Raw genomic sequence first — 24,029 nt, forward strand, 5'->3', positions numbered from 1 at the left:
CTCTAATACTGGCTTCTTACCCCAATTCCCAATGTTCTTTACTCATTAAGTACTATCAAGAGCAGTTTTATGCCTTAGGGTTATAGCTCAATCTTTTAGAACAATGTGTGCAATTTTAGTAAAATGTATCACTATTCCTTTATTAGGTTTCATGCAGTATACTGCACGTACATAAAAGTGGCCACGACCCCAACCTATAACAAGCCTTTTCAGTAAGGTGCACATTAAAGGGTAATGTGCATCACAAACAAACAAAAGATTTCCCAAGAAACTTACCAGCCAGCCTGCAAGACAACTACATTTACCCTGTCTAACAATTTATTTTAAAAACAGAGGGATTTGCTTGCACACATTTGCAAATATATGCCTTCACTGCCATTGTGCTTTCGCTGGGCATCACATGTGCCCCTGTGCCTTTAAGGAGAGGTGGGCTCCCTCCAGGCACACATGCCCTTAATTTATCCACTGCTACTGTATATGTGCTCCTATTTAGGAGAGTTTAGAGTTACGACTGCAGTTTACAGAGGAGCCTTGACGTTGGCACTACAACTTATGCATATACAATATTTTCAAATGTGTGCAAACAAAACCCCTTTTAACATAAATTGTTAGACCCTGGTCAATTTGGTTGTTTTGCATTGTAACAAAACATCCCACAATGGCTCAAAAGTGATATGGTCCAGAAATATTTAGACAGAATAAAGGTGGATAAAGCACCTGGCCCTGATCGCATCCACCCACGGATCCTAAAAGAATTGAGCTCTGTAATTTCAGAGCCATTGTATCTAATTTTTAGGGACTCATTAATGAAGGGAATAGTCCCACTGGATTGGCGCAGGGCGAACGTGGTGCCTATATTTAAAAAGGGATCAAAGTCTTTACCAAGTAACTATAGACCTGTTAGCTTAACTTCTATAGCTGGGAAGATACTGGAGCGTTTAATAAAAGACCACATAGACGAGTTCTTGTTGAACAAAAACACTTTAAGCAACAGACAACATGGATTCATGAAAGACAGAAGTTGTCAGACAAATCTGATTTCTTTTTATGAGGAGGTAAGTAAAACCTTGGACAGAGGGGTGGCGGTGGACGTGGTATACTTGGATTTTGCAAAAGCGTTCGATACAGTTCCCCACACACGGTTCATGTGTAAGGTAAAGTCTACAGGTTTGGAAATATCAGTTTGTAAATGGATAGAAAATTGGCTAAAAGACAGAATTCAGAGAGTAGTGATTAATGATTCTTACTCTGAATGGTCTAAGGTTATCAGTGGTGTACCCCAAGGTTCAGTGCTGGGACCCTTACTTTTTAACATCTTTATAAATGATATTGGGTCTGGGATCAAAAGTAACATTTTTGTCTTTGCAGATGACACCAAGATATGCAGTGGAATAACGTCCTTACAGGATGTCTCCAATTTACAAGCCGACCTCAATACACTGTCTAATTGGGCGACTATGTGGCAGATGAGGTTTAATGTTGATAAATGTAAAGTTATGCACTTGCTGGCTAGGAATATGCATGCATCATACATGCTAGGGGGAGTACAACTGGGGGAATCCATAGTGGAGAAGGATCTGGGGGTTTTGGTAGATCATAAGCTCAATAATAGCATGCAATGCCAAGCTGCTGTTTCCAAAGCGAGCAAAGTCCTTTCTTGTATTAAGAGAGGTATGGACTCCAGAGAGAGAGATATCATTTTGCCCCTGTTCAAATCATTAGTAAGACCTCATCTGGAATATGCAGTTCAGTTTTGGGCACCAGTTCTCAAAAAGGATATCGGGGAACTGGAGAAAGTGCAGAGAAGGGCAACCAAACTGATAAGAGGAACTGAATTTATTCACTCTTGAGAAGAGGAGAATAAGGGGGGATATGATCAACATGTTCAAATATATTAGGGGTCCATATAGTGAACTTGGTGTTGAGTTGTTCTCTGTACGGTCAACCCAGAGGACAAGGGGGCATTCTTTACGTCTAGAGGAAAAGAGATTTCCTCTTCAAGTACGGAAAGGTTTCTTCACAGTTAGAGCTGTGAAAATGTGGAATAGACTCCCGCCAGAGGTGGTTCTGGCCAGCTCAGTAGATTGCTTTAAGAAAGGCCTGGATACTTTCCTGAATGTACATAATATAACTGGGTACTAACATAGGTAAAGTTGATCCAGGGAAAATCCGATTGCCTCTTGGGGGATCAGGAAGGAATTTTTTTCCCCTGCTGTAGCAAATTGGAGCATGCTCTGCTGGTTTTTTTTTTCGCCTTCCCCTGGATCAATTGTGGGCATAAAATTGGGTATTTGGATTGTACGATTATTTTTTTTATTTTATTTATTTGTTTTTAAGGTTGAACTGGATGGACTTGTGTCGTTTTTCAACCTGACTAACTATGTAACTATGTAACTATGTAACACTCCGCTTGAGTGCTTTCATCATATATTACTTCCTCCCAGTCTGAATATAGATATCAGATATTCCAACCTCTCACAAGCACAAAACAAGATGATACTTGTTTAGTTGCTGAACATGGACTCTTTATTAGAACCAAAATACAAATCTTGTATACAGTAGAAGAGGCAGAATTAACATGAGCTAAATAACTAACCCCCTAAAGCAGCTGATGTGACTCCGTGCCCTCCTGAGCATTGTTATGATTAATCAGGATTACACTATGGGTCAGACTTGTTGTCACCAAGCTTCACACAGTAGATTATGCATTATCATAAGTATAAACACAGGACACCTTCTCACAATAGCAGGAGCTCCAGCAGGAGTCGGCCTGTCTCCTACATTGTACAGAGGCCAATGTGATCAGCTCTCTCAACTAACATGTTGAGTTCAGAAGCCAAGTCTTTACATATGTAGTGCTACCCTCATAAGGGCTACTGATTTGGTTACTTAGCAATCCTCCAATCACCCTGCTGCCAGACTCCCCACGATCAGTTAAGAAAATGAACAGTCATTTGCACAGTTTTGTTACGTTTATTGTGAGATACAACTTGGATGGAACAAGGGATGATATGAGATGCCCATAGTATTTGGTGTATTGCACAACAATACTAAATAGCCTGGGTTTGAAAATTCATGCACGTCTAGTATTCTCAGTCTCTTTCTTCTACAAAACTGCTGAAACGCTATTTCTTCACTTCCATTGGGACAAGGAAAAATCACTCTGAATAATTCCACCTTGCAGACCATAATGGTATTGCCTCCGCGATTCAAAGAACCAAAGGTCCACACATTCTCTTCCCGATGGATCAATGAATCAGGCAGCCATACAATCTTTTGGAAGACTATTACCAATGTGCTAACCAGACCATAGATATGTGGTACCTCCCCCAGATGGCCTGACACATGGTAATAGGTGGACTACTTTTCCCAGCCAGCCCTTTACTATCAATGCTGCGTTCCCTGGCCACAGCATTCTGCACTACTCTTGATAGCTTCTCTTCTCTTGTTCCATTTACACTGACCTTTAGCTACTTGGCAGTTCTGTGTCCCCAGTTACAGAACGCTGATCTACTCTCATCCACGTTGCTGCTACTTCTTCCATACTGATCTTTTCCAGCATACAAGTCCTGTGTTCCCCGGTCACAGCAGCTTTATACCTTTTCAGAGATGAAGATCTTTATCTAGGGCTCTCTCATAGTGGTTCCTCCATCCCTCCTCCATGCTCAGAGCATCCCCGCATGGGGACACCAAGAACAGCAACTGAATACTTCATTCTGTCTTTTCCTGCACTTCAGAACTCCCCCCGACAGCATGTGACCCCAGCTTATATGGGAGGCCTGCCCCCTGCCAATACCAAGAGATAATTGGTCAGGGCACCTCACATGAGCTGCCTGCCACTCAGATTTCAGGTCCAATCCCATTCCAGAACCATCTCTCTGAAATCAGGGGAGACGTCTCTGAATCAGAGCACAGGTGACCCTACCCACCACTACCAGTTCTATTTTGTTGGTTTTCGGAACTGGAGCGGGCGGCGGCGGCGACTCTGGATGCTCGCTGAGCAGCTTCCTGGGAAACCCAAGTCTTTGGGTGTTGGGGGGAGTATGCTGAACACTCCCAATTGCAAAATCAATACAGACAGGCCCAGCCTGCAGCATAAGCCTGCCTAAATTTACCTGCACATATTCCTGAACTTGGATAAATCCTATTCTAGCACCTACCTTTAGGTAGAGATAAGGGATAAATATTACTGTCCCATTTTAAGTAATTCAAGATTTCATTTCTCAGTCACCCTATGCCATGATGGTACAGGGTGACTTACACATAAGAGGTGCATGGATAGCTGAAACATGGGTTTCCCAACCATTCCAATGGATTCCTGGTTCCACGGGCCCTCCCGTCACATGCATGCAGGCTAGTAAGTGTTCTGGGAAATTATTTGTTTCTTTTGGAGTATACTGTACATATCCACGGTTGATTAGCCACTTGATCACTGGGCACTTATACCCCCCTTTCCTGCTCAGGCCAATTTTCAGCTTCCACACTTTGAATGATAATTGCATGCTCATACAACATTGTACCCATATGACATTTTTTGCATTTTTTTTGTACAAATAGAGATTTCTTTCAATGGTATTTAATCACTACCATTTTTTGTATAAAGAAACCAAAAAAAATTACTTTTTTTTCATATTTTGTTAGAAAATTTAGCAAACAGGTCATTTTTCTCCTTCACTGATGGGCACTGATAAGTGACAATGATGATGAGGCACTGGTGAGCACTGATTGGCACCACTGATGGGCACTGATAGGTTGCACTAGTGGGCACTGATTGGTGGCACTGATGGTCACTGATAGGTGACATTGGTGGGTGGGCACTAATTAGCAGCACTAGAGTGCACCGATTAGCAGCAATGGATGGCGCTAAGGGGACCGATGTCCCTCTAACAGAAGCCAGTTAATGGCTTTCTTATTTTTTTTCATGCTGACAGCGTGAGGGGGAAAAAAAGCAGATTACCGGATTCTGCTTACTTCTGTGATCAGCTGTCATTGGCTGACAGCTGACCACATGGTAAAGGGCTCTCTGTGATTGGCCCTTTACTCCAATCTGTGATCAGATGAGTCCCAAGGACTTGGCGATCACAGAGCACGTTAAGCGTGAGAACAGTACACCCTACCGGCAAAGAATGCCCTTACTGTAGCCATCTTTCAGTTATAGCGCAGGCACCAAGGGGCTAAAATACCTTCCATTCAATGACACTTTGGGGGGGATTTATTAAGCTGGTGCATGCAAAATCTTGTGCAGCTCTGCATAGTAACCAAACAGCTTCTAAGTTTTATTGTCAAAGCTTAATTGAACAAGATGAAGTTAGAAGATTGGTTACTATGCAGAGCTGCACCAGATTCTGTGTGCACCAGTTTTATTAAATCTCCCCATTATAATTTTTTTATATACTTTTAGGATCAAAATAGACATATTTTTGCAGCATTTGGTTGCAGATAATGAGTCAAGAAGTAATATTGTCATGCTTTCAGTCATCCATCTCAGCATTATTATATTAATCATCTTTTTATAAAATCAGTTTTTGGTTCTATGAATGAAGTGTTTGGCTTTGCCTATAGTACTTGTCTACTTTCTAGTCTCACCTGATCCATTTTCTTATTCCTATCCTTTAGGTTTGGTTTCAAATTTGTCACACGGTAAAATTGTGTTGCCCTTGTCTTCTGGTGTCAACGCTTTGAATCTCCTCCTTTTCCATGGTCCTGGTTTTCTAACTTATATTTGCGTTATACTGTCCCCTGTCTCCAGTATGCTAGTTTCCAGTATTTTACCCTTGTTCTGCTTTTATATCAGTTTTCATTCTTGCCCCTTATACATGTACACCATCTCTGTCTGTATCATGGTGTCATTTTCCCCCAGTATTGAGATGATTTTGTCACGTGGATCAGTCCTAAGTGCATCTAAGTACAACTAAGAAAGTTGGCTACTAAAGGCTCCAACATAATTTGTGACCAAGTAACTTTTTGTACTGTGGTAAAGTGTTTGCCTATATTTCTATTTCTTAGACATGTGCAGACTAGAATATTTCGTTTCGTTTTTTCGTTTTCGTCTTTAAATTTTATTTATTTAGTTACTCCCGAAATTCGTTTTTATTTATTTCGTTTTTCGTGCAAAAATTGCATTCGTCCGAAAATCCACATAAATTACGGTCGAATCTGTCTTGGAAGGCTTATGGTATCTGTCGAATGGATAAAGAAGATTCGATGGAGCTGCTAAACTATATAGCCTATAGGCGGAGCATTCGATTGCCGAAATGTACGATTGCAGTGTCGTATAGTTGCGACGATCCCGCCGAATATTATTATAAACGTGCGACGATCCCGCCGAATATTATTATACACGTGCAACGATCCCGTCGAATATTATTGTACGTGTATGTTTTAAGTTGCTATGTCGAAACTGCGTCGCTCATGTCGAATCTGCGTCGTTCATTTCTGTGCGTCTCCGCCCCAGCGTCCGCCGTCCGCCGTCCAGGCAGTCAGTGGAGAGAGACTGGAGACTGGGAGACAGATCGAAAATGGCGGCGAGCAGCAATAACACCAGCACAAACATGCGCTCGGCCTCGGAGGAAGCACTGGCAGGGCCATCTACTCTGGCAGCAGATGTGCCAGTGCCAGTGAGGACTCGGAGAAGATCACAGGGCAAGAGGGGGAAACAGGCTGCATCCAGCAGGAAGAGGAATATCACCTGGACTCATATAGAGTCCCAGGTCCTCATCAGAGAAACTCTTCCTTGCTGGATGCAGCTGTGTGGCCCCCGCTCAAGAGAGACCACGCCAGAGTGGAAGAGGCAGAAGTGGGAGGAGATTGCCCGGAAGGTGGAGGAGCAGTACCACCACCAGCGTGACCCGACTGCCTGTCGCAAAAAATTCAGCGACCTAAAACGGTAAGTAACGTTTCCGATTTATTTAAAAAAAATGTATTTACATTTTAACCACTTCAGCCCCAGAGGATTTGGCTGCCAAATTACAGTGCCAATTTTTGCGATTCTGCATTGTGTCGCTTTAACTGAAAATTGCGTGGTCGTGCGACGTGGCTCCCAAATAAAATTGGCCTTTTTTTCCCCTCAAATAAAGCTCTCTTATTTTTTTTTTTTGTCTTTTTGCAATAAAAAACAATTATTTATAAAAATGTTTTTCCTTCAGCTTAGGCCGATACGTATTCTTCAACATATTTTTGGTAAAAAAAAAAAAAAAATCCCAATTAGGGATTATTGATTGGTTTGCGCAAAAGTTATAATGTGTACAAAATAGGGTGTAGTTTTATGGCATTTTTTTTTTTATTTTTTTTTTTACAAGTAATGGTGGCGATCGGCGATTTTTATTGTGACTGCGACAATATGGCGGACACATCGGACATTTTTGGGACCATTGTCATTTATACAGCAATCACTGCTATATAAATGCAGTGATTCCTGTGTAAATGACACTGGCAGTGAAGGGGTTAACCAGGGGGTGGCAGTGTAGGGGTTAAAGAGGAGGGCCGGTTAAAAATAAAAAAAAAAAAATAAAAAAGTCAGCAGCTGCAAACACTGCAGTTGCTGACTTAATAAACACACTCACCTGTCCAGGGCGCCCGCGATGTTGGCTGCCCGAGGCCGACCCGTCCCTCGGCTCTCGGGTCCCGGCGCCGCCATTCCCTGTAAGGGAAACAGGCAGTGGAGCCTTATGGCTTCACTGCCCGTTTCCTACTGTGCATGCGCGAGTCCCGCAGCTACTGCGCATGCGCGAGTCCCGCAGCGCTTTCCGAATGGGACGCGCTGTGTTCTGGAACACACAGTTCCCAGAACACAGCGCGACTCATTACCCAGAAGACGCCGCGACGAAGACAGAAGACAGAAGATCTCCGCGGAAGAGGAAGATTAGGATAAAGTGCCTAGCAACAGGCATTTCTGGTAAGTTAAAAAAAAAAAAATTTTCATTTTTTTTTTTTTAGAATTTTTTTAAATGTTTTTGTTTTTCAGGGTGGCCCTCCACTTTAAGTCTGTCCTAGGGGAGTGTTACTAAAGCCTCATACACACAGTCGGACTTTGTACAAACTTTTCCGTGGACTTTTGTACAAAGGGCGTGGTCCACAAGTTTGTATTGTATACACACGGTCGGACTTTTTCATAACAAACACGAACGTAATGATGTCACAACGTACTGACGCTGCTTCAAAAGAGGACGTTCAGTGACTCCAGCGCTACCTTTGGTGAACTTCTGTATTGTTGTCTGATCTTTTGCATTGGTTGTGAGCATGCGTGTTTGTACCTTGTACAAAAGTCCGATACTTTTGCGTACACACGGTTCGGACTTTGCTCCATCGCACTTTTGTTGCCAGAAAGTTTGTCCGTTCGCACAGCCAACCAAAGTCACATGAAAACAGAAAAAGTTTGTCCGATGGAGCACACACACAGTCGGATGTTGCTCCAAAACAGCTAATTTGCATGTTTGTTGTCAAAAAGTCCCACCATGTGTATGGGCCTTAAAGAGGAAGTAAACCCTGATGAGTTTACTTCCTCTTTTTTTCCCTGCAAAGGTAAAGCATAATGGACTACTATGCATCGCATAGTAGCTCATTATGTGTCACTTACCTGACACAGGAGCCAGCGAAGTCGCCGCTGATCCCTGTAGTCCGCCGCATCCATCTTGCTGGTGGCGTCTCGCAGCTCCGACCAATGACATCGGTGAAGCCGCGATGACGTCACTCCCGCGCATGCGCGCGGGAGTCGCGTCTCGCAGCTCCGCCGCTGCCATTCGGCGAAGCTGCGATGACGTCACTCCCGCGCATGTGCACGGGAGTCGACAAATTAGGCAAATCCATTCTTGGACTTGCCGCATTTAGTGCGCCTGCGCGCCGCTGTCTACGGCGCATGCGCCGTAGACAGCGGTGCCCATTTTCGGGCAAATATCTCCTAAACCATATAGGTTTAGGAGATATTGCTTGGACCTACAGGTAAGCCTTAATCTAGGCTTACCTGTAGGTCAAAGTGGTTTGAAGGGGTTTACTTCCTCTTTAACTTTGCGTGGCGTGGCTGTGTGTTAGTGACTGAACACTGATCTCTGCTCCAATCACATGTAGCAGAGATCAGTCACTTGTTGCTAGGCAGAATGGGGAGATGCTGTTTATGGCATCTCCCCGTTCATCCGCCCAGCGAGACGATCGCGGGTATCCCCACAGCGATGGAGCCCGCGGGACCCCCGACCGGACTCATGGGGGTCCCGACTGGCGGCACGCACGCGATGGCAGGGTGGCATATAGAAATGCCCATACCTGTACGCCAATATGCCTGCCCGTGGCATTCTGCCGACGTACATTGTCGTGCGCCGGTCAGGAAGTGGTTAACTGACAATTGGACGCTCCTGCGATGTACTACCCAAATTAAATGTATGCCCTTTTCCCGCCACATATAGAGCTTTTATTGGTGGCATTAGATCACCACACTGGGTTTTACATATTTTGTTATTGAAAAAAAGTTAGGGCCGGTTCACACTGCGGGCGATGCGAGGCGACACCGACTTGCCTCCCCACGACCTGCCGCGACCTCAGCGGCGATTTGCAAATGACTTCTGTATAGAAGTCAATGCAAGTCGCCCCGAGGTCGCCCAGAAGTAGTACAGGAACCTTTTTTCTGAGTCGGAGCGACTTGAGTCGCTCCTCTCAGAACGGTTCCATTGTACAGAACGGGGGCGACTTGTAAGATAGCGGCGAGGCGAGTCGTGTCGCCTCGCATCGCCCGCTGTGTGAACCGGCCCTAAAGTATAAAAAAAAAATATTTTGTTATGGTGGCTGGACTTAACCAGCTTGCGGACCTGCCACCATATGTGGAGGGGTCCAAATCCACAAGTGGTTAATGCAAAAGACACAAGAAAGGTAATTTACACCATACACAGTTCACACAAGCGCCTAATTAGAAAGGTGGACTGGACAGTGGACATTTATATGAATATTTATTTACTCGGCACAATCCCAATCGTGTCTTTTATATTTTATTATGGACCAAAAAAGCATACCTTTTTCTTAAAATGAATTTGGTTAATAAAAAAAAAGTGAAAATCTTGGGCTAAATGAAAAAAAGTGCCTAATTCAAAAATTCCATTTGCATTTCATACTACTGGTTCATTCTACAATTGTTTCCTGTGTTGATGTCATTTTCAGATTACAATTGTCGATTAATTATGGAACCCGTTTCTCTTCTCTCTTTGTTTTGCAGCTCCATTGCACGTAAACGCAGGCAGTCGGGTCGCAGAGGGAAGCGGGTGCCTCTCCTCCCCCATGAGGCGGAGCTTTTAGAGGGCATAGGGGAGGAGGAGATCAGCCAGCTCCTGTCTCATCAAGGTTGGTGTCAGCATTACATTGTGCAGGAGGGTTTTTTGATTGGCAAGCATCGGGCATTCACCATGTTGTGTTTGATTTTATTTAAAGATCGTATCCAGGAGCGCCGCCGGAAGCCGAGGCCGGAGGAGGAGTCCTCGTCATCATCATCCTCTGCGTCAACACCCAGTAAGTACAGTAGTACTGTAGTAGTGACACTAATACAGGATCCTTTTCCATTTGTCCAGCCTTCCATTGTCGATTCCAATGTCATTGCTTCTCACTCAAGCAGTGACAGGTGGAGCCTCTATGATGTTCTGTCAGGTAACGCAAGCGCTTGTGTAATTTACGTAATCTGACAGAACGTCGCCGCTCTGAACTGAGGCGCCTGATCAGTGTCGTGCACCTAGCACTCGCCGCTGGAACCAGGACAGGTAAGTGCCTCCCTGTTTTTATTTTATTTTTACTGTTTTTGTAATTTATTTTTGGATTGCCATGCTAATGGATAATTATTTAATTTTATCTTTATACAGTATTTATAGTAATATCTTTAAAGCTTGAACATTGTAAAGTTCATCATTTCTCCTTTATTATTAAATAGGTCTCGTCATCATGCAGTCAGAAGGGGAGACTGAGGAGGAGGAAGAGGCTGTGGCGGCAACGCCCACATGTAAGTTAGTATAATCTTGCTGGTATATCTGCTGCTGAGTGATCATACATGTTTCAATGTTTTTGTACTAATGTGTGTGAGATTGTTGTACACTGCAGATTGTAATTGTCTTTTCTATATTAAATTGATCAACAGCTGCTGAGCAGGAGGTGGAGGAGACCTGCCCTGGAGAGGCTGCTGGGGATGCGCCGGAAGGTGACCAGCCAGACGCGGCAGATGCAGGGAGTAAGTACAACTTTTTTAGTGTTTTCCAGGGAAATAGTATTTTAAATATGAAATGCTGGTGGCATACACTGACTGCTCTGTACACACTCAGCCCGCCCATTACATGGCACAGTAAATCGTTCCTTCGCTGTCTGCAATTTTAAGGACAGGATGATATGATATCAGCGTTCAGTTCAGCTCTTCCTGATAACCCCTGAGCTCCCTGGAATGTCCCCCCTCCCCTGATCACTGCACAGCAGGTTGGAAGCAGAGGATGTGTGTGAGTGATGATCAGTGTCCAGCTACACACACAATGCTATTACTGATATCAGTGCTGTGCAGGGCAGTCATTGTGTTGGCTCTGTTTGTTTCTTTCTTCTGCTGGCGACCAGGCTGCTGCCCATTACTAGTCCATAGGGATTCTCCAGGTTACTGCTGCTGATACTAGTGCAGCATGCCATTTACTAGAACTGGGCTGTATTTTCCCTCACTTGCAGCATCTGAAATTGTCTTTTTCTCCTCTCCCTTCCACCAGCAGCTGCAGGAGAAAAATATAGCCAATAATTTCTAAAATGCTGCCCCCCCCCGAGGTCTGCACACCCGCTGTGCCCATTATGAGGGGTTCCCATCATCCCTGTGCTAATTTCTGGGGTCTTTACAACTGCTGTGTCCATTATGAGGGGTTCTCACCATCCCTATGCTGAGTTCCCGGGTCTGTACACCCACTGTGTCCATTATGAGGGGTTCTCACCATCCCTGTGCTGAGTTCCCAGGTCTGTACACCCGCTGTGCCCATTATGAGGGGTTCTCACCATCCCTGTGCTGAGTTCCCAGGTCTGTACACCTGCTGTGCCCATTATGAGGGGTTCTCACCATCCCTGAGCCAAGTTCCCAGGTCTGTACACCTGTTGTGCCCATTATGACGGGTTCCCACCGATAGGCTGCAGTGATGGAGGTGACACTGCATATAGGTATCACTCAGTGCCCATGGACACTGATAGGTGGTACTGAAGGGCCTGCACTGATTATCAGTGCCTTAAATTATCTGTGTACATATCCCCTGTACAGGGCCAGTGCTACCTATAGACAAGGTAGGTGCTGGCCTAGAGCACACATCAATCCTGGGTGCCTTACCGATGCCCCCACCCACCACCTCCAGGCTCAGTGACGGACTCCACCCCCAAAATGTTAGCAATCTATAAAAAGGTGGTGTATACATGGGCAGGGCAAAAGGGGTGGAGTCAGTGGTGGGGCCAAAGGGGCGGCAAAATTAGGTTTCGCCTAGGGTGTTAAACTCTTTCCTCATGATGTCTGATTTAGTGATGTCCAGTTCATGAATGATTCATTCTTTTGAATCGATTATTTTCAGTGAACTGGATGTCGGATGAATCGATTTATCTGAGTGAACTGATTCGTTTGAAACACTTCACTCTGTGCAGTGTGCACTCACTCAGTACACTACAGTACATACATAGCAGAGCAGGCCTGGTAATATGATCCTTGAGTGAGATCAGCTGACTCTAAGCACAGGACACTCAGGAACTGGATACAAACTTAAAACAAGAGTCAGGAGTTCATTCACAGTACACCGAGTTAACCACTTCAATACCGGGGGGCACTTAAACACCTTCCTGCCCAGACCAATTTTGAGCTTTCAGCGCTGTCGCACTTTGAATGACCATTTGCGCGGTCATGCTACACTGTACCCAAATGAAATGTTTATCATTTTTTTCCCACAAATAGAGCTTTCTTTTGGTGGTATTTGATCACCTCTACGGTTTTTATTTTTTGCGCTACAAATAAAAAAAATACCGAAAATTTTCAAAAAAAAAATATTTTTTTGTTTCAGTTTCAAAACTTTTTAAATAAGTACGTTTTCTCCTTCACTGATGGGCACTGATGGGGCTACACTGATGGGCACTGATAAGGCGGCAGTGTTGGGCACCAATGAAGTGGCACTGATAGGCGGCACTGATGGGCGACACGGACGGACACTGATAGGTGGCACAAATTGGCATGGATGGGCGGCACAGATGGGCGGCACAGGTGGGCATGGATAGGCGGCACAGGTGGGCACTCATAGGCGGCACAGGTGGGCACTCATAGGCGGCACAGGTGGGCACTCATAGGCGGCATTGGTGTTATGCTATAGTAATGGATGCCAATCAGTGCCAAACAATAATGCATGCCAATCAGTGATGCCCATTGTGGGCACTGATTGGCATCCATTATGGGCACTGATTGGCACCCATTGTGCTAACTGGCATCCCTGGTGGTCTAGGGAGGATTACCTTTTCCCTGGTGGTCTGGTGGTGTCCCTGGTGGTCCAGTGTGGTCATCCTCGGGGGGGCTGTGCTGATAATCGATCAGCACAGACCCCCCCCTGTCAGAGGAGCAGCCGATCGGCTCTCCTCTACTCGCGTCTGACAGATGCGAGTGAGGGAAAGCCGATCACCGGCTCTTCCCATTTACACTGTGATCAGCCGTGATTGGACACGGCTGATCACGTGGTAAAGAGTCTCCGTCTACGAGTACGACTACGACTCTTTACCGAGATCGTAGTTGCCGGGTGTCAGACTGACACCCCGCAACAACGATCGCCGCGATGCGCGCCCCCGGGGGCGCGCAGCGGCTCATAATCCTGATCACGTCATAATACATCCGGTCAGGATTATGAAACCACTTTGCCGCCGTCAATTGCCTATAGGGTGGGCGGCAAGTGGTTAAATAAAGAATCATACAAGTTGTTACCGAGTTAAAGAGTCATATCAGTTTTTAGAACCCAGTACACTGAAAGAATCACGAGTCACCACCAGTAAAAAAAATACACTAAACCAGTGATCAGGTGGTATGGACAGCCTCAGGCCCTTTCACACTTGTGCGACTAGTCCTGCGACTTGAGACTGCAAAGTCGCATGACAAGCCACACACCATGATTACCAAGGAGTTCAGTTCATATCTGTAGTTTTTGTACTACTTTTGTCTGACTTTGATGCGACTTGTGGCAGAGACATCAAGATTACACAAACATTGCTTCAAGTCATGGCAAAAATCATGGCAAAAGCATTTGACTTTCAAGTCGCACAAGTGTGAAACTAGCTCATGGTAGTGGTAGTAAAATCTGATCATCGTTCCTGCGCATGCGCTGTAAAGGCTACGGGCAAATCTGATGGCTAGCAATGTTAACTGGAAAGTTGGCCCATCAGAATGCAGTTCACATGCACAAAAACCCACTTTTCATTTAGGCTCCATTTCCACTTCTGCAACTTGTCCTGCGACTTTGTACTCTATGATTTCCAATGAGTATTATATTTGTATCTGTGCGACTTCAAAGTAGTCCCTGCACTACTTTGGTCCCACTTTGATGCAACTTGAGATCCATAGACCTCTGGAATACACAGGCATTGCTTTAAAGTCGCATCAAAATTGCGGCAGAATTGTACAAATTTCAGGCTGTGTTGGCCTGAAAAGCCTGAAAGTTGCACGATTCTGCCGTAACTTGAAGCCATGCCTGTGTATTCTAGAGGTATATGGACCTCAAGTCACATTAAAATGGCCTAAATGAAAAGCAGGGTTAGTGTGCATGTGAACTGCATTCTGAGTCAACTTCACAGTTAACATTGCTATCCATCAAATTTGTGGAAACCTAGGCTCAGGGCCAGTTCACACTGCTGCATAGTGCAAAATCGCATGCGATTTGCACTGCAGTGCAAATTGCAGGCGATGTCCGTGCAATGAGATTTCAGCCATACAGATAGTATGACTGAAATCGTATCGCATTCGGACTAAACTCGCACTGGAACCTTTTTTGTTTCCGCACCAGAATCGGATCGCATGGCACCCATGCGATCTGATTCATGTCCAAACTGACACTTTGCAGTGCGACATGCTAACTGAAATGGGGGTGTCATTAACATTGTATGACACTCCCCAGCAGTTCGCATATGTCGTTGTGAACTGTTGTGCGAGTCGGGTGCGATGGAGGAACCCGTAGTGGAATCGCAGGGTTCCCGCATCGCACAAGTGTGAACCCAGCCTAACACAGTTGTTTGCGTATCACCAAAATTCATGACACTGAGCTAATCTGACAATAGGCTAGTGCTCTGCGCCGATGAACTAAAACAAAGTAACCGTCCCCATGTTACCATGTTATGTATGGTTAGAGTGCAGAAGCCATGTGTAATGTTAATGTATGTATTGTATTATCTATCTAATGTATTTGCTTTTCCTCACAGGTGAAGTCTTCATCCTGGAACTCCACCCGGTGGATGAGGAGTCCAACCTGCCCGCGTCTGGTTGGCCTGACCGTCCTTCCTCAGCAGCTTCTCCAGGGCCCTTCCATCCTCCAGTATCCCCCCCCCACCTGGATACAGCCATGGGTGCTGCCTCCTCCTCCTCCTCCTCCTCCTCCGTGCCTCAGGCCGCGGTTTCCCCCCCCCTCCCCCCCCCTCCAGAGCCACATATAGATTATCTGCGGCGCATTTTGGAGGTCCAAGAAAGGCAGTACGCCTATATCAGGAGGCTAGGGCATTCCTTGGGCCTCCACAATCGCCGCCAGTATGTGGCTCTGGAGAGGTGCCGAAGGAGCCTTCGGCACCTTGGTGAGCAGATGACTGGGATGAATATGTCCCTACAGCGTCTGCTCACCAGGTCGGGGGAGGATCAGGAGGATATGTAAATAGTTTTTTTTTGTTTATTTGTACATATTTTTGTATGTTTTTATATTTTGTTACATTAAAAAAAATTGTTGTTTAAAACTACTTGTTTTCTTGAATTTTGCTTTCCTAGTTCGATTCATTATGATATGTATGTGATGTTGTTTCTCTAAATTAACTACTCCATTTATAGTTATAAACTTAGTAGAGGCCTTATAATTGTGCTTTTCCTACATTTAACCATCAGGCTGAACTTAGAAAATTTAAGAGATTTCTCTCTACACTATTTCACTGTGCAGAGGGTAATCCCATGTATATTGTGTCCAGCAGTGGCGAAATTATCAGAGTCGCAACAGTCGCAAGCGGGACTGGGCCCTGTAGTTAACAATAAAAGTAGTGTGTATCTATCACAATATAAGAAAGGATTATGCTAGACAGGGTATTAATTACAGAACCGATCTTAAATATATTCTGGCGCTCTACATGTTTCGTGTTTTGGTCAACGCTTCCTTAGGAGCTTTATCAATTTTTTACATTTCTTCATGGGGGCACCCCAAGAGAAATATGCAGGAAGAAAAAGGAGAACCACAAGAAAGTATTTCTCTAGGCAGATAGAGCGATTTTCACATCGACATCACACTTTAATATGTATAGGAGCCTGTGGTTGGCACTTGGCATAAGGGCTTCAGATATTTATGGTATAAGGCATCAACGGGAGGTGATTTTGCACCATACTCTCTTAAATTCAGTTAGCCAATTCCTGTATCTTCTCCAACAAGGTAAAATGTAGGCGAGCTTGTCTCAATAGCTTCAGGGTTCAGAGGGGGACCTTTGAGCCCCTTGGTTGTTTTCCTCTACCGGGAGATAGGGCCCTGTAGTTCACCACTTCAGGGGGCCCACTGGCCGCCCGCCCGACGCGTGAAGGGCCCACCTGCCTGTCGGGGGTTTGTGTCTGTTAGGTTCATGCCGCGGGGAGGGGGGCTTTCATCAACTGTGAGGGGAGAGACTGTGAGAGAGAAGCGCTCCGCCCCCGCCTATCCATAGGCAGAGATACTGTAAGGGATGTGGAGCAGACACTTAAAAAACTGGGCTGACCAATTCATTGAAGGCGACGGAGGAGCTCTCCCCTCTGCGATTGCACAGTGTTTAAGGATGAGATCGGTGGGGGGATGGGATCAGTAAGAAGTGCCCCTCCAGTACCACCATTGCCCCCCTGCAGTACCACCGCTGCACTGGTGTCCACACGCTGCATTGGGGGACACAGGCTGCACTGGTGGATACACGCTGCACTGGGGGACACACTGCACTGGTGGATACACGCTGCACTGGGGACACAGGCTGCATGGGGGGTCACACACTGCACTGGTGGAGACAGGCTGCACTGGGGGACACAGGCTGCATTGGTGTCACACGCTGCACTGGGGGACACAGGCTGCACTGGGCTCCACACGCTGCATGGGGGGTCACACACTGTACTGGTGTCCACACGCTGCACTGGTGTCCAGTGTCCACACGCTGCACTGGGGGACACAGGCTGCACTAGGGGACACAGGCTGCATTGGGGGTCACACACTGCACTGGTGGACACACACTGCACGGGGGACACAAGCTGCATGGGGGACACACACTGCACTGGGGGATACACGGCACGCTGCACTGGTGGACACACACTGCACTGGTGTCCACACGCTGCACTGGGGGACACACTGCACTGGTGACACAAGCTGCATGGGGGGTCACACACTGCACTGGTGTCCACACGCTGCACTGGGGGACACACACTGAACTGGTGTCACAGGCTGCATTGGGGGACACACGCTGCATTGGTGTCACACGCTGCATTGGTGTCACACGCTGCACTGGGGGACACAGGCTGCACTGGTGACACAAGCTGCATGGGGGGTCACACACTGCACTGGTGTCCACACGCTGCACTGGGGACACACACTGAACTGGTGTCACAAGCTGCATGGGGGGTCACACACTGCACTGGTGTACACACGCTGCACTGGGGGACACACACTGAACTGGTGTCACACGCTGCATTGGGGGACACACACTAAACTGGTGTCACACGCTGCATTGGGGGACACACGCTGCATTGGTGGACACAGGCTGCATTGGTGGACACAGGCTGCATTGGTGTCACACGCTGCACTGGGGGACACAGGCTGCACTGGGGGACACACACTGAACTGGTGTCACAGGCTGCATTGGGGGACACAGGCTGCATTGGTGTCACACGCTGCACTGGGGGACACAGGCTGCACTGGGCTCCACACGCTGCATGGGGGGTCACACACTGTACTGGTGTCCACACGCTGCACTTTTGTCCAGTGTCCACACGCTGCACTGGGGGACACAGGCTGCATTGGGGGTCACACACTGCACTGGTGGACACACATTGCACGGGGGACACAGGCTACATGGGGGATACACGGCACGCTGCACTGGTGGACACACACTGCACTGGTGTCCACACGCTGCACTGGGGGACACACTGCACTGGTGACACAAGCTGCATGGGGGGTCACACACTGCACTGGTGTACACACGCTGCACTGGGGGACACACACTGAACTGGTGTCACAGGCTGCATTGGGGGACACACGCTGCATTGGTGTCACACGCTGCATTGGTGGACACAGGCTGCATTGGTGTCACACGCTGCACTAGGGGACACAGGCTGCACTGGTGGACACACTGCACTGGTGACACAAGCTGCATGGGGGGTCACACACTGCACTGGTGTCCACACGCTGCACTGGGGGACACACACTGAACTGGTGTCACAGGCTGCATTGGGGGACACACGCTGCATTGGTGTCACACGCTGCATTGGTGGACACAGGCTGCATTGGTGTCACACGCTGCACTGGGGGACACAGGCTGCACTGGGCTCCACACGCTGCATGGGGGGTCACACACTGTACTGGTGTCCACACGCTGCACTGGTGTCCAGTGTCCACACGCTGCACTGGGGGACACAGGCTGCATTGGGGGTCACACACTGCACTGGTGGACACACATTGCACGGGGGACACAGGCTGCATGGGGGACACACACTGCACTGGGGGATACACGGCACGCTGCACTGGTGGACACACACTGCACTGGTGTCCACACGCTGCACTGGGGGACACACTGCACTGGTGACACAAGCTGCATGGGGGGTCACACACTGCACTGGTGTACACACGCTGCACTGGGGGACACACACTGAACTGGTGTCACAGGCTGCATTGGGGGACACACGCTGCATTGGTGTCACACGCTGCATTGGTGTCACACGCTGCATTGGTGTCACACGCTGCACTGGTGACACAAGCTGCATGGGGGGTCACACGCTGCACTGGGGGACACACACTGAACTAATGTCACAGGCTGCATTGGGGGACACACGCTGCACGGGGGACACGCGCTGCATTGGGGGACACGCGCTGCATTGGGGGACATGGGCAAGCTGCATTTTTTGGGCATGGATAAAGTTGTTCATAGAAGCTTCCTCTTGACAGTTATGGTAACTTTAAATCAGAAACAGAAATGTTTTACTTTTGTTATACATTGTAAAAAAAAAACAAAGTATCAAAATAATGCTTTTTGGGGGGGCCTTCCTGATTTCTTGCACCGGGGCCCTGAGGTTTCTAGTTACGCCTCTGGTGTCCAGTCACGCCTTTCAGCTTTCCCTCCACCAGAATACACAGCAGATAGTTACAGCAGGGGTTAACCATACAGCCCTCAACAGTTTACAGGGCATAGGTTGAAGGCTTGCAATCATGAGGGCAACAGTTAACTGGACAGAGGTTCACAGGCTGAGGCTAGCTCAATCACAAGGGGAAACAGCTCAAAGGGCAGGCATCATTTCCAGGGCTTGAGTAACATGGCAGCAGGGTAGATTACTCACACCAGTGACTTCAGACAATTGCAGATGGTCATGAAACAGACGGTGTAATTGTTATTTGTTATGCAGTGATCTTCCTCTGTCTGCTTACCAATACCTCCCCTCATGTGTTCAGACTAAGAGGCCAGACACTTCCACCTGGTGGTTTTTATAACCTCTCCTCTAGCATGGCTCCACCCCAGGCCCTATCAGGGAACCTTATATTAACCTGTGCACCGCAAGCTAGTAGTGATTAGAAACCACTAAAGTATCCAAGGTGTGGTTGGGTTCCTGCTTGCTGTGTGCTCTATGTTTGTCTCTGTTACTGACATTGGTGTGTTCCAACTTCTCAGCGATTCCTGTCTGCTTGTGACCTTCACTTTTTGGCATGTCCACAACCATCCCTGTCTGCCTGTGACCCAGAACCTTTGGCGTGTACTCTGTTCCAGTCTGCTAGTTGCCCTGAACTCTGCCTTATCCCCTTACTATCATTGTTGTCCCAGCCTGCTGCTTCCTTCTCTTGTAGTCTACTGAGAGTGTGAGCTGTGAGACCCTAGGGGCCGCGACCTGGAGCCAGACTGCTGCGAAGTCCATCCTCACCACTGGAGGCTCTGGTGAACACCTGCTGGCTCTTAGACTCCGCGCCCTGGGGAATCTATGCTCCAGCTCCCATTGGGATCTGTGTTAGTGATCCTGTAGACCTGTGTCCTGAATCTCCCTGGGTACAATCTGCAGCAGTCAGTCCTAAGATCAGCTACCTGTACCTAGCAGTGCACTTCTATGGAGTGCATCTGTCACCTGGTCTCAGGAGACCTTACAGGCAGAGGATCAGAGAGGGCCCTGGTGTCCCCTGGGTCAGAGATGGCAAATATGAGGGGTCATGGGCATCTGGGTGCAGCTCAGCAGTGACCAACTAATCTATCTTGCATAGAATCACGTTTCCAGCTGTATGTTTCTTTGTTCTATGTTGTGTTGGTAACATATTCTGATCCTTGAGTTGACAGTCGCTCCATCAATAATAATCATTGTCTCTTATTTCCAGACCATCATACAAAAAAATGGTTAAATTAGCACAGGTTGCTATTTGTATGTACAAAGACAGCAACACGTGAGCAGTAGCGCCACGTCAAGGCTTCAACCCTTGCTACTGTCCATTCACACAACATTCATTCATGCAATCACACACACTCTAGTCACTCTACACATACACAATTACACACATTCATTACAAAAAAGGATGATGGAAGGAATAAAGGGAGTAATTGGATTGCTTGACAAAAACAAATTCTATTTAAATCTTGGGGTCACACCGAAGAGAACTGCTATTGTGAATGTCAACTTCAAGTGGTAAGAAAATAAAAAAAAATGCTTTTCCTCAACATTTGGATGGTTCCTCTGAGCCCCATGTATCTTCTTCACATGGTGGCAATAATTCGGGTCTCACAAGTTAAGGGTAGGGTAACCCAGCTTGGGGAGGTTAAATTTGAGGAAAGTTATTTGTTCCATCAAATGGGGTGTTAGTTGTGCACGGTGTGGATTAAGGATGTTCCCAGTAATAGAGAAAACTCTCTCACTTTGCACACTGGTTGGAGGACAGGATAGTAGTTTCTGGGCAACCAGGCAAAGACCAGGCCACACATTTTTCTTACCATCCCAATAGGTCAAAGGGTCCTCTGTAGGAAGCAAAGGGGCTTCATATAGGTAGGCCCTGACCATTTCAGAGGCACTGCTCTCCTCTCGATTACCTGCTGCTTGACCTGCATCCACCAGATTGTCAAGTGCCTCTACCCAACATGCACATGCTCCACTCAGTTGTTTTTGAGTGATGGTGTCAGGCCTTGAAATAGCAGTCATTGCAGGTGAATGTTCCAAATCGGCCTCATTCAGCATACCTCTTTGTTGCTGCAAATTATGGACTCTTTCAATGAGTTTTTCTTTCCAGTAGGAAAGGCTGTTGTCTCTGAGTGCCAGTTTACCTTTGATCCTGGGATCACACAGGGTAGCCAGCATGAGTTCAGGGCTTTTGCGGACACGGTCATTTAGCCGATCTTTTAAATTGTCTTGTAGCTTTCTGATGAAAGACGCTACATCGGCATGAAGTGGGCTGCCACAAACCGGCTCACTGCTTTCTAGGAATGATCGCATCTTATCAATGAGATAGGTAAACAAGGGTATGACCTGTCCTAGGCTGGCATTGCTCTGACTCAAGTTTTCCGTCACATTGCGAAAAGGTTTTAAGACAGAAACAAGCTGGCCAATTATACACCAGTCATCACGTCCCAGTGTGGAATCAATCCCAATGCTATGGTGAGATGATATATTGTGGATGGCTGTCTTTTGCTCCAAAATGCGTTCCAGCATTTCCAGGGTATAGTTCCACCGGGTGCTGACATCTTGTTTCAGGCGATGTATGGGGAGCCCTGATTGTTCTTGCTCCTCCCTCAACAGTTGACTAGCAACTACACTGCGGTGGAAATGCCCTGCAATTTTCCTGCAAAGGTCCAAAATGTGAGCAATCTTGTTGTTTTTCTCCACTGGGATTGCACCCTTGACCACTAAATGCAGTATGTGTGCAGAACAGCGCACACCGACAAAAGATCCATCTTGGAGTGCTTTGACCATGTTTGAACCTCCGTCTGTCACTATGAACCCAACAGAAACATTGGTGTCTGCCTGCTCTCCAAACCAATTGGCCAACATCGCTCTAATTGCCCGCAATATGTTGGCAGAGCTGTGTCTATCATCGCGGACTTCTGTGTGCAGCAGGTAAGCTTGATAACCCTGCTGGTCTTGAGCTGCAGACCTGCTTCCTGATGAAGTTTGAGCTCTTGCAGTAGTGCCACCACCAACAGGCACAGTGGCCTGCCACCAGTGTGCAGTCAAAGACAGGAAAGCATGTTGACCGCTGGGAGCTGTCCACAAATCAGTGGTCAAATGTATTGTCTGACCCTCAGCTTTGGCCATTTTTTCCTTTAGTAATGCAGCACACGAATGGTACAGTGCTGGAACAATCTTTCTGCTGAAAGTTGTTCGTGCAGGAATAACGTATCATGGAGCAACGGCATGCATCAGCTGTTTAAATGGCTCCCCTTCAATCATGCGAAAAGAGGCTCCTCCAACAGCAATGAATTGGCCAATGAGGCGGGTGATCTTGTTGGCCTGCTGTTTTGACATGCCCTTGGAGCTAAAGCCAACAAAACTATCTAGGGTGGGCTGATAATGTCCTTGGGAGGATGAGGAGCCTGATTGGGCCTGCAGTGGAACTACTGCATGTGGACGGTTTGTCCTAATTGAACCCTCTCTATGGGCTGTGCTCTGAGTCTGTGGTGTGGCTGAGGAGGTACCACCAGTACAGTCAGAGTCTGTTATGCTGCTTCCTGCTCTACCATCTTTTTCTGCCTCTGCCCGCAGTAAAGTAGAACTGTGGTGATTTCTGAGATGCAGGTTCATACCAGCGTTGGTTAAATGTCCCAACTTTTTACCCCTGCTGACTTGCTTCCCACACAACTTGCACTTTGCAAAGAACCCGCCTTCCACTGTTTGGAAGTATTTCCACACATTGCTGCGGCGGGATGCAGCCCCTTTACCCTGATCACTAGTAGTAGTATGGGCTGATATAGCTGCAGCAGGTAGCACACCAGTGGTGGAAGCTGTTGCAGGGGTGCTGGGGAGGTCAGTGTTATCATCACAGGATTCTTCCTCTATAATAACAGAGGGAGAAGGGGAGTTAGCAGCAGATGAAAAAAGTGGACTGCTACCTGTCCTACTCCTCACAGAATATTCCTCTTGCACGTGCTCTACGTCATGCTGCAACTCTTGTGGGGTAAGAGTGTATAAAACGTCTGCAGTGGTTGGGGAAAGAGGAGCATCACATTCAGAATCATTCTCTTGGGACAATGATATAAAAGTCTCGCACTCTGTCTCTGCTGCTGTCTTCCTCAATTGCTTGTTTGGGGAGCTGGGCAGTGTCACTGGCTGTGTGATTGGTGGTTGTGAGTGTACAGGCAACGCCACTTGTTTTACACTAGGTTTCTTGCCTATCCCATAAAAATAAGAAGCCATGACACCTGTAGAAGCAGAAGGAAGCACTGCACTGGCAGTGGAAGCTGCAGCAGATGGTGGTCTGGCAGGAAAACTCATAGTAGAACTGGTGGTGGTGGTGGTGGCACCCACTGTTGTGGACAGCATGTTTGTGGTGGCAGAAGTGTCAGAGACACTAGTAGCAGAGACCTTGCCACTTCTTTTAGCAAGGCGTCCACCGCGACCGCGTCCACGACCACTACCTCTACCTGCCTTCGCGTTTCCAGAACGGTACATTGCTATT

General features: G+C 47.1%; 1 protein-coding gene across 1 annotated transcript; it reads left to right on the forward strand.

The window, feature by feature from the left end:
* The first annotated feature begins 10,078 nt into the window (after nucleotides 1-10,078).
* LOC143983401 (uncharacterized) lies at nucleotides 10,079-15,930 on the forward strand. Its single transcript, XM_077483054.1, has 5 exons — nucleotides 10,079-10,320; nucleotides 10,408-10,485; nucleotides 10,898-10,966; nucleotides 11,102-11,191; nucleotides 15,406-15,930. The coding sequence occupies exons 1-5, from the start codon at nucleotides 10,128-10,130 to the stop codon at nucleotides 15,846-15,848; spliced, it is 873 nt and encodes a 290-aa protein (XP_077339180.1). The 5' UTR covers nucleotides 10,079-10,127; the 3' UTR covers nucleotides 15,849-15,930.
* The last annotated feature ends 8,099 nt before the right edge of the window (nucleotides 15,931-24,029 follow it).

The sequence above is a fragment of the Lithobates pipiens genome, unplaced genomic scaffold (genome assembly GCF_037356315.1).
Source record: "Lithobates pipiens isolate NorthernLeopardFrog02 unplaced genomic scaffold, aLitPip1_a1.2 Scaffold_16, whole genome shotgun sequence".
Lineage (NCBI taxonomy): Eukaryota > Metazoa > Chordata > Amphibia > Anura > Ranidae > Lithobates > Lithobates pipiens.